The sequence below is a fragment of the Triturus cristatus genome, chromosome 2_2 (assembly GCF_964204655.1).
Source record: "Triturus cristatus chromosome 2_2, aTriCri1.1, whole genome shotgun sequence".
Lineage (NCBI taxonomy): Eukaryota > Metazoa > Chordata > Amphibia > Caudata > Salamandridae > Triturus > Triturus cristatus.
In genome coordinates, this window is record NC_140582.1 from 514,836,115 (window position 1) to 514,848,358 (window position 12,244).

Here is a 12,244-nt window from a genome sequence, read left to right on the forward strand (position 1 = left end):
AATAAAAAGAATTGGACTAAAATCTAAGTTAACAGCTTGATTATGTAAAAGAGAAGAATGGTATAAAATCTACCAGGAGGAAGAACAATAGTGTTCAATAGTTGAATATCCAGAAATGTTCACGAAATAGCTTGTGACAGTCGATAGTAAAGAACCAGAAGGCCCACAAAGCACCAACATGCCGCGTATCTAATAATGTGAAAAACGCTGTGTAAAACAACAAGTGGACTACCTTAAAATGAGTCTGTGATGTGGGAAACTGCCGGTGATTAAAACGATGAAAAGGTATGCCACATAACCTGAAAATAAACGTGAGTGTCAATGTAAACTCATGCTATATAGATAAAATAGCATATTAAGTTGTGAGGTCTAATCGATACGCCTAAACTGCTAAATACCTCATGGGAATTCAACCGAATTCGAGATGGGATGTGGAGGAAAACCAAAACAGTGTACTGTCTTCATGAGCAGGACTCCTTAGAAGGAGTAGATAACTTCCGTGCACATGCACTCGCGCTGATATTAGTAGCTGTGTCCGTTGCGGTCAATTTCGCAGCTGTCACTGGAAATAAAATGGAATGCGCAAACTAAGAGATAGAAACCTCGTGAAGAAAACGGCAGCTAGAGCGGTTTATGGAACTCGGATCGAAGTTCCTTACCTAAATCATAGAAGACGATACGGTGTGAACTGTGCTCCGGTCAGGAAAGGAACCCAGGTGTGCTGAGCGTTCAGTCGGCTCCCGTATGTACTAACGTGAGATGCCGTTCACGTGTTAATTAGTGAAAAGAGGTGAAGGACTCGGAAATCAAAAGAAAGGAGTGCGATGTCGGCCATATTGGACTGGTGCCTATAACGTAATATGTGTGGTTTGTACAAGTCAATACTGTGTCAAGACGAAAGAATAAAAGTGTATTTGCTAAGTATCCAAACAATATGGAATATCCAAACAATAAAAATATATAATCATGTTAAACATGCTGGATACAAGCGTCCTCATTTCTGTTGACGGACATCAGTTTATAGGATAAGTTATGACTCGATAAGCATCTCGAGTACCTTACGCTCCTTAATGGTCATCAAAATTAAAATTAAAACAGAACATGTCAAAATCTTCCTACTTCTTTGATGCATAGAGTGCATCTAGTGATTGCAAAACATACAAATGAACAATAAGAAAAAGTAGACATGAGAGCAATAAAACAAGCAACTGACCATGCATAACATGCTAATGAGATATTTTAGTTGTATCAACAAAATGAGCCCTTGCCTTACTTTGATGTAACTAGGATGTTTCCAAAACAAAAATACAGCATGCATTTGCAATTTCAGCTTCAAATTTCAAGTCAGTTCCTGATTACCCATAATTTACAAAAAATTAAACACACAATAGCACGTAAGTAATACATGTAATCAAACTTGAACATACTATGTAGGAACCATCTAACTCAAAGACTTGTGTGAGTAAACCTGTGTGGTAACGGCTGTGCTTATGAACATACAAGGGAATTCCATATGTGAAAACATAATAACCGCGGCTGGAGGAAGCTGAAGAGGGCCTAAGCTGTGAGAACATTTGAGACAGTGCTGCCCTGGCTGACTCGTGAACTGATACTCATAGGAAACAAGAGAATTCTATGCGGTCATTAAGACCCTTTGGATGCATGGTATTCAGGGTCCTGATCCAAAATGTTTCTCGTTGGGTAATGTATTTTGATAAGTCCTTGTCTTTGCTGTCGTGTATTACTTCCAAAACACAAAATTTCAGTTGTGCTATGGTATGATGTGAGCCTACCCAATGGTTAGCCAATGGTGAGTTGGGATTCTTGGTGCGAATTCTGCTCTTGTGTTCCGTGATGCGTATGCGCAAACTCCTTTCGGTCTTGCCCACATAATATAAGCCACATGGGCATCGTATTATGTAAATCACATTTTGAGTGTTACAATTAGCTGTAAAATTGAGCTTGATGGGTTTACCCGACCAAGGGTGTGCAATGTGAGTACCTGAAATTACGTTATTGCAATGGGAACAATTATAGCACCGTGTCATCCCTCTGTTGTGTTGGCCTGAATCACTTGTGTCCTGCCTTTTAAGTAATTCTTTTAGATTGCGTGAGCGTTTGTAGGCAAAAATTGGGCGATCTCGAAAGAGTTCGCCAAAGTCTGGTTCAGTTTGCAATAATTCCCATCTGTTGAGAATTATTTTCTTAATGGCCGTCGAGTGGGTTGAGAAGGTGGAGACAAAAACCTCCTTGTGTTTAGAGGATTTGATTCTTTTCTTCAAAAGTTCTGATCTAGGGAATTCCTGTGTCCTAGCTACTGCATCACAAACTGTTTGTTCTGGGTAACCACGTACCAAAAAGTTTTTTTTGATCTCTTCAAAAGTCCTGGATAGCTGGGTGGAATCTGAAGTGATGCGTTTAATTCTCAAAAATTGGGAGAGTGGTAAGTGCCTTTTCAGAGATTCCGGATGGAAACTAGTATAAAGTAGGATGTTGTTCCGGTCTGTGGTTTTTTTGAAAACTTTGGTTGTGATGATGGAATCATACAGTTCAATGCTGACATCTAGATATGATATAGTATGGTTGTCTAAGGTGTGTGTGAATTGAATCCTTGGGTTTACAACATTGAGTTCACTGAGTTTTCTTTCTAAGTGGTGTTTTTGTCCTCGCCATATGACAAAGATGTCATCGATATACCTACGGTACATGAGAAGGTTATCTGTCCATGATGAATCGTTCAGAATGTGCTCCTGTTCAAATTTCATCATGAAGATGTTGGCGTAGCTGGGAGCTCCTGGAAAACCCATGGATGTGCCATTGGTTTGGAGGTAAAAATCCTCCTTCCATTTAAAATAACTGTGGAAAAGACTGAATTGTAATAATTCAATCAGAAAAACTTTGTTGGCCGTGATATTGTCTAGTTGTAAGAGTGCCCATTCGACCGCCTCAATACCCTCGTACCCCTTGTTCTTCCTCCTGGTAGATTTTATACCATTCTTCTCTTTTACATAATCAAGCTGTTAACTTAGATTTTAGTCCAATTCTTTTTATTGTATTCAAACAAGTATGTACTATATTGTTAATTTGTATTTTTGTTATTTATAAATCCCCTGAAGAAGGGTGATTGTTACACCCGAAATGCATTGGGATTAATTTGATTTTCTGTGAAGAAACTTTTTGGATTTACGTTTACAGATGTGATAATAAATAATTACACATCCTCAAGAAACATTTATTGAAGCACTTCTATTTTGGACTCTTGGCATTATTTTTGGATTAACTCCTGCAAGGATTTCGTTTCTGCAATTTGTTGCTCAGCAACTGGTCATAATGAGTTTGAACTAGTTAAACTGATGTCAAGAATGTTTTGAAGCATGTAATATACTCTTTTATGAGTGAATTAGGTAGTGCACAGCCTGTCTAGACCACAGGGGTCTACTTTCTTAAATTGGCATTTTCAAACACAGAATGTTAAAACCAACTTCACTAAAAGATGTAGTTTATCATTCTGAGTTCAGGCATACTAAACTCGAATTTCTACCATGTTCCCTGAGTCAGTTAGGATTTTAAAATGTAATAACCAAACTGCCCATTCTGGCCTATGGAGAAGAGGTAGCCTTGCAATAGTGAAAAACGAAAATGGCTGTAATTCTCTATTAGGACATGCCACACACACCAGGGCATGTCCTACCTTTTACCTACAATGCACCCTGCCCTTGGGCCTACCATAGGGGTGACTAATATGTTTAAAAGGGAAGGTTTAGGGACTGGCAAGTGGGTGCACTTGCCCAGTCAGCATGGCAGTGCCAGACTGCACACAGGCTCTGCAATGGCAGTCCTGAGACACACTTTACAAGCTGCTACGGTGGGTGACACAATCAGTGCTGCAAGCCCACCAGCAGCATTGGTTACAAGCCCTGGGCTCACGCAGTGCACTGTACTAGGGTCTGACAAGTAAACCAATCAAGCCAGTCATGGAGTCACTAATCCATATATCAATTTACTACAGGGAGCACTTGTACTGTGGCACTGAACAGCAGTGGCACAGTGCCCAAAGCATCTATAACCAGCAAAAACACATGAGGCAACAGCAAAAAAAATGGAAGGGAGACCCACACCAATGGTGCCAGGTCTAACAATGGCTATGCCTTTTATTTTGGTTTATAAAACATAAATAAAAGATATTGTCATATACAATGGGAATAACTTAAACTCGCATAAATGTGAGACCTTTTGCATTGCAAATGTTTGTATTATATGCGGGAGAATTTCCTTCAGGTGTATGGCCGGCATGAGAGCATGGATGGAGAGCGGGTTAAGTATGTACCGCCCTATGGATATCGTACACACAATTAGTGGCTGAGAAATGCAAAATAATGTAACAAGATTGTGTCCTTCCTTTATTGTGGTGATGTTTAGTGGCTGTGCTAAATTAGCACCGCAAACTTCGTCATAATCGGGTAACGTTCATTTACTTCATTACATATTGCTCTGCATTTAAATTAAAACCCCGGGAGACGGGAGCACGTTTGATTTTCCATTCCGGTTTTATCCCCCCACTTAGGTCGTGTAACTTAACTGCCTTCCTGGCCTCCTTTAGCAACCGCCTGGTGCTGCTGCTAAGTAGCTAAACATGGCGTGATTCATGCTCTCCGGCCTGCATTTGGAAGGGAGGCTATGCTGCGTACAATGCATGTTTGTGTTCTGCGTGCAATGCATGCATGTTTGTTTTGTGAACACAAATGTATCTGTTCGGTACCGGACTGGGAGCCTTCTGGTAGCAGTCGAATGATCACTGATGATGTAATTGAGGGAGGCTAAGAAGCCAATGAACAGACAGGGAGTTGAGCATACAACACTATGTTTTACTGTTATTGCTGGCCTGGCCCCACCATGATGCCCTCCCTGATTCCAAATTATCCGATGACCACCGCCCCGCCACACACTGAGATTCCGACGGTCGTCCTGCCACCACCAACGACCTACTCCAGCCTACTAGGCTCAGACCCAGAGTAGACTCACCTGACCTGAGGGCTGGGGCTGGGCCGGGCTTGGCCTGCAAGCAGCTTCAGAGGTAGGTGCGAGGTGGGACGGGCAGGCAGCAGAAGGAGCAGATGGCAGGGGCAGGGGGCAAGGCTAGCCAGGCAGGGGCCAAGACTAGCCAGGCAGGGGCCGGGGGCTAGTAATACATTTAATTTATTTCAAATTATGGCCGGTGACGGACTTCAAACAGTCCTGCGTAGGGGCGTGGCTGAGTCCTGGGATGCCACACCTTAGTCTCATGCGCACTTTTAATCACGCGCGCTCAATGCGCATGTCATGATAAATTCAATCAGGGCATTGGTCACCAGCCCTCCCCTGCCCCACCCTAGAGAACGCGCAGACGCGTCGCGGAAACAACTGCGCGCCACGCGTACCCTCCCTGACCCACCATTTGATTTAAAAAGCCTCAGAGGCCCCGGCCGGGCCCACGCACCATTTAATTAAGAGGCTCGGAGGCCCAGCTGGAGGCCCGCGCGTACGCAGAAGTTGTTGCGCATCATTTCATTAATGAAGAGCGGGCGAGCCTCTGAATCCCCGTCCGAGCGTGCGCACGCACCATTTAATTAATGATTGATGAGCCTCTGAGGCTCGGCAGGGGCCCAGGCGTGCAATGCATGCCTTGCGCACCATTTAATTTATTAAGAGGCAGGGGCCGGGCGTGCCGTGCGCACTGCGCACCATTCAATTCATGGTGAAGTGAGGGGGCCCCCCCGCAACGCAGGAGCTGCGGGGGCCTGTGTTACACCCCTGATCTTGAGGAAACAAGCATTGGCAAAGCCAATAGGCGTCGGCCATGGGCAAGCTTTTGGCTTTGGAAACTGGTTTGGGGGGTGGGTAACAGGTGAAGGGGGTGGATAACGGGATACTTTTTAAAAGCACTATAAAGCTGCCAGTGTTGGCTGTTTCATAGCTCTTTTTAAGTTCAGATTGTAGAGACGGGGAAGGGTGGGAGGGGGAAAAAAGGGGACGTAAGAGAGTACAAGACTGGCAAATAGGAAATGAGACAGTTGGAAAGAGGGAAAAAGCAAGAGAGGCAAAAAGGGAAGAAGGAGAGGAAGAACGAGAGAGCGAAGATGTTAAGGGAGAAATGGAGAAGGAGAGTGGAACTGGATCAATGTAAGCGAAATTAGTGGGTAAAGTAAGTATTGGAGTGTTGCATGGAAACACGGCAATTCAAAAAATAAGTCACCCATTCTGACAGTAGCTTCGTGCAAAGACAGAGGCACAGGGCAGTGGAAGGGCGAAAAGAAACAGGGACATGATGGTGTGAGGGAGGGGAACAAAACAAGGGAGGGTGGGGATAAGTTATAGAAGGTTAAAATAAAAGTTACAGAGAGGACACCACAGAAAAGCAACAAAAATCCCAACGAATGGTAAACAGTGGGCGGGTTCCATGCTCATTATTAGATAGGAGTCTCGCAAGCCAGAACATGTTCACTAGCCCAGGCTTTTGCAGGCTGGATCTAAAAAGGAAGCAGACAGGAAAATATGCCAACAAGGGATATTATATTACAAAACTCTGTCTGTGAATTAATGTATATTTAGTGATGCTTCTCAGTTGTATCACAAACTAATTCCATATCAATGCAATGAACATGACATATTCAAAATCGAAAAGACAAATTAATTAACAGGTGTATCCATAGAAACGATGTATTTAACATCAAATATCAAAATAGCAAATGATTTAACATTCAATAAGGTTATCTCTAGGTGTTGTCCAAAAGAGTTTCAAATACATCGATGCTGTGAAGTCCATCACATGATTTAGATTAATGTTCTTCAACAGACCCCGATGTACTGGATGCCCACTTTTCCTTTATCTCTACAGGATGTATTTCTGATGAACATTACAAACCCATTCTAACATGTTGTTGGATATTTCTTAGTTCACTGCAAGTCAGGTTTACAACAAACCGGTCACGAATGGAAAAGAAAGGTTAACTATAAAATGTATTCTCAATAAACCGATTCAAACAAAAAAAAGAAAACTGCAAAAAAGAAAAGATGGCCAAAGGAGGGGCACTAATCAATTCAATTATTCAGTATGTGGTCTGTGCACCACAGCAATAAAAGGAATTGACGCATGGCAAGCTTTGCTCAATGAGAAGCCAGCAAAGAAGAGTGACAGTCGTGCCAACTAGTGGTAAGCTATGGGCGGGTTCCAAACCCATTATCAGACACAAGATTCTTGTATGCAAGAGCGCATGCTCTTGCAGGCTCAACCTAAAAATGAAACAAGAAAATCTGGCCTCCGATTTCTAGAACACTATACTGATTCCAGGAACAGGTCAACGCTGGGATGGTGTTTCGACCAACTAACACCTTTGGAAAAAGTAGAGCTGTGGTCTAAAGACATGCTGGCCCAGCAGACCAGAAAGCCTCAAGCCACTCCAGGTCCTAAAATTTCAGCAACTCTTTCAGCTTACCTCTCTACCACAGTAGTCCTGTGAACTAGGAGTGAGCCAAAGTGGTGCTGGTACACTGCCTAGTCTCCATTGTAAAGGGAAGGACCCCTTGCCCATTTTTCGTTCAAAGAAATCTCCCTCTGGTACCCTTGCTCCAACGCTGTCTTTTCTGGAGCACTGTTTCAAGATGCTACAGCACACCCTGCCATTGGCTTAGATTATGGCAACACTCAGGGGGAGGTTTCTATCTTCTCATGGTTTTCAGACTTTCACATAGTCATCAGGGACAAAATACAGACATTTAGATGCCTCAGCGGTCAAGCCTCAGGCTCCCAAGTGCCCCAAACTCTCTCGTGTCTCGCGCCGATAACGACCAGTCCTGAAAATGGAGTAGCGCTGGAGCCCACGGAAATGCGATCTTTTGCAAGCCTCTAAATTTCCACTATACCACAACTTCCTGCCCCCCCCTACAGGTTCATTTTTAAGAGCACGTTTTTTAGCTGTGTTCCACTTGATATTTCACAGTATTTTATTTTAACCCTAGAGTCAAAATTAGGTGTCCACAGCCTAGCAGCACTGTTATGTACACATTATTGTTCTCCAAGCCGTATATAGTCACACCAAAGTCCTCTGAGCGAACATCAGATATACATTGGTGTTCCTCTTGATCTATTGCATTATAGAGGAGCGGACCGCTTAAAAAGATGTATCTTCTTTGTTCGTATTGCTGGCACCTTTCAATGGTATTGATAACTGATAATTGTTATTAGGAAAGAGAAGATCATTTATCCTCTATTGAGTTTATATTAAATATCACTTAACACCGATTGAGTACGATAGGCGTTGGGTGATGGGGGTTGTAAAAAACAGTCTTAAAAATTGACTTTAAGCCGAACGTTTAAAGTCCAAATTGTCAAGGATCAGTGGTGTAAAGGCTCAACAGTAAAGCTATATGTGACTAGACACCCACCGACTATTGAAGAACGGTAAAGATTTCATGGAAGTTGCCAAAGTCCAGAGAATTGACATAAATCTGCAAGGTGAGTTTGTGGGACAGCAAATTAATAAACATCTGTGTCTCATTAGTTTGGCAGGGTTGAAATATGTTGGCAGTTGATGCTCTGCAAAACGGAAAATCATTTTTTAAAACGTTATAAAGTTGAATTCTGGAGACGTGTTTAAACATTTTGCAGATTTATTTTTCCTTCCTCTAGGAAGGGATACTTTAAAATGAAAGCACCACATTAAGTTTCTCAACCCATTTAGACCCTCAACCAATTTAAGCCCTTATCTCATTTAGTAACTTTTAAACAATATTGAATTCACTACTTTGGCCAGAGGTGATTTATACATGTACTAGACCAAAATACATATCGGCAACCTTAAATAGAATTTTAGAAAAAAGCTTTGCGCCCTAAAAGGAGAAGTGTACAATAATCCTTTACATAGGAAATCCACTTACACATCACATACAAGAAAATAAAACCAGAATGTAATGGGACTGATTTACACACACGGCATTCTGTCTCTTACAATAACATTAGTTCAAAAGGAAGAAACAAACCTTTTCTTTTAGGGAAAACACGACAACAGAAGAATAAAACAGTCTTCACTAATTAAGAGTAAGTAGAGAATCCTCTAGGCTGATATAGATCATATATCCGTTGCATCCATGTAGAATTGAAGCGTGTTTTAAAATCAGTGCTTCAAAGAAACCTATCTAAATACAGTGTACTACTTTTGCTAAAGGATGTGGTACAGGCATTTGTGTTCATCTTAAGGCAGGTGTGGTTGACTTTGGGTACGTATGTGTGCATTTTTTGAGGGAAGGAGAATTGGACTTTTGTCTCTCATTTCACTTGCAATCTATGGAAGCTCTTTTCAGGTCTACTGAACTGCTCCCCTCAAACCCTCGGAGGGCGAGAGTGCGAGTGTGTGGCAAAACTGCGAATCCAATGAGATCTTAATAGTGGATGATTTGTAAATATAATGATATATGTTTTTAATGAACAGGGCAAATAGGGCTAAAAGTGCTTGCATTTTAATATTTTTTTTCATTGCTTTCTCTATTAAAAGACGCGGAATCGTTTTGAAGGCACAAGGTCGGAAGTAGAAGATCTTATGAGAAAAATCCGAAGGAGCCCACAAGAACATAAGAGAGCAAGCCCGTTCACAATGGAGGGCTACCTTTACGTTCAAGAGAAACGTAAGCTCCTTTTTCCACTGCGTCTTTACATATGTGTGTTTTTCAGTGTAGAAACATGTTTGTCTGTTAATGAACATCAGTTTGTAACAGTGTCAGTGACAACGAAAGAGAAACTATGTACCGTTTTAGAGACCTGGACACCCCAACCGATATCTATGATGCTGCTCCTGAATCCGTTATCCTTTCCTGGCCGTCTCCTCTACGCTCTTTTAACCCGTCTGAACGTTGTGCTTCAGATGCCCCTAAATGTCTCCTTGATTTTCTCATTGACAACAAATCCTTGTCATTGTGCTTTCTAGTACCATTCTTGTTATGCCTTGCATCTAACCGAGAGGAATTCCATCCCATCTTTGTAGGCTCTTCCTGGTACGGCCGCCACAGTGCGCTATGATGACCCAATGGAGGAGAGGCACTTCTCCAGTTATCTCTGACCGAGAGCCTTACATCTGTGTGTGAAGCACCGTGGTGACAGTTTCAGTGCATGTCCATAAATGGTGCTATTGACTCTGTGTCCATTTGGACTCCCCAGTCCACTTAGGCTAAGCTGCCTTCTACTCTAGGTCATTATTTGTGTAGGCTGCTTATTGCTTACTTAGGTCTCAAACTGGAATGACATGGTGAGCAAAAAAACGATGGATTTAGGCCCAGATCTCTGTACTGGGATGAATGTATGACATTGTTCTGCATTCTGTCCATCAACTGTTGTTTTTGCATTTGTCGCCCCGAGTGGGACAGGTATGCTCAGACGTGAGTCCCGTGCTCTCCATGCCTCTGGAATCAAGCTATCCTGGCTGAAGAGGCGTGAAACCCCGAAACCGGTCCTAGGATGCTTGGTTCCAGTCCAGGGAGGACATGGCTTGGCAGTTCGGGCTGGACTGTTCCCATGAGGCACAGGGTCAAGACTGATTTGCATATGGCTGGATTCAAACTGGAATTGCTTGGTGAGCAAAAAAACGATGGATTTAGGCCCAGATCTCTGTACTGGGGTGAATGTATGACATTATTCTGCATTCTGTCCATTGACTGTTGTTTTTGTATTGCTTACTTGTATACCTCCACCTCCTATACTTTAGTCAGGAGCCCATGAAGGAGAAGTAACGATCTTTTTACAGCGCTACAACACAAATAGTCTATCATCCCTTAATATAGCTACTATAAAGTGTAATACATGAGTTCTCTAAACAACCTTTTTAGAGCGTCACTCACTAAGGTTCCTCAGCCTGTTAGCCTGACTGGTTCTTTTCATTCCTTGATCTACAAGTGCATGCTTCTGTTTGAAGATGGGTTTGTAGTTCGGTCACTTTCAGTTTTCTACTGCTGTTGCCATTCTGTTCCACCTATCAGGGATTCATACAGAGCAAGGCATTGTTGGCTGCATTTCATCAGGATTTCTTTTGTGAACTGCGGTTTATAATGCGAAACCCATTGTGTTATTTATCCTGCAAGTAAGTAACTTGCATTGGGCAGTTTTAGTAGAGAAATGAAATCTCTTTTTGCAGCTTTAATCAGTTGAGCATTCCTTGCTTTATGCTTCCCTCTAGTGGTGGGAGCCTCTATGGATGCATGTGCGCCTTAGAAGTGAAAATAAATGTGGCCCATTGACAAAAATTCTGAGCAACTGTCCTAATAAATGCACGTTTACACATTTTATTACGGCAATGCAAAGGTCAAATCCGATATTACTACCACTGTACATCAAAATGGACATGAGAAAAACACGTTCGCTGCCTCATTGGTTGCTTTACATAGAGAAACCACTCTCTTAATAGTCATGAGGTATCTTCAATGTGATTTGTGTACCACACGGCACAAATTTGGCTCCTTGCATCTTGTTTTTGGTTGAATACCTCTTCAAACAAGTTCACCTGAAACACCTACCATGGCATAAACCATATATTCAGATGTGCAGAGTATAATATGCTATTTATTACCATTGTTGATGGATGCGAGGGCCATCATCATGACTCTCCTGAGGCCACGCCTCTTGTGAGTCGTGCTACTTCTCCACACTCAACAGTAATAAATCAGTGATAAGTGGTACTGAATAGCATATTACAGTCTGCATATCTGCATGTACTAAATATGTGTTTTGTGCATGTATATATTTGTGTGAGTGTGGATATATGTGTGTGTGAGTATATTTATTTATTTAGTGGCTGTCGACTCAAGGGCACGTCTGCATTCAGACACTCTACAACAATAGCAACCCCACAATATTCCATGCATCTGTCTCATGTTCTGATATCTTTTTCAACTTGTATGTTCGGTTATGCATCAACAACTTTGTGAAGAACATTAAAAAAAACAGTATCCTTGAGACTAATCATTGATAACAAAGTCAAAGCAGCCAATATTTAATTACGTTTTTTGCCGGAGTTAATTGGCCAGACCCAATTAAAATATTTTTGGGCTGGCCACCTGGCCAAAATAAAGATAGGAAGGGACTCGCGCTGCTGGCTAGGTTGTAGGGAAGAGGGGACATTGCTGCACCTTGGGATGGCCATGCCTGGTCGTTGACCCCATCTTGAATTCTGTCCTCTCCACCATTGCGCAGATCACGGGGGCAGACATCACCAGATGCCCTGAG

At 42.3% G+C, this 12,244-nt stretch overlaps 1 protein-coding gene across 2 annotated transcripts in view; it reads left to right on the forward strand.

Annotated features, from left to right (window-relative positions):
• The window catches only part of ARHGAP10 (Rho GTPase activating protein 10), a 1,033,471-nt gene that overhangs the window by 460,487 nt on the left and 560,740 nt on the right, over window positions 1–12,244 (forward strand). For both annotated transcript variants that reach the window (XM_085641636.1, XM_085641637.1), the window contains exon 8: window positions 9,528–9,657. In XM_085641636.1, coding sequence (XP_085497762.1) covers window positions 9,528–9,657 — 130 coding nt within the window. The remainder of the gene's footprint in view (window positions 1–9,527; window positions 9,658–12,244) is intronic.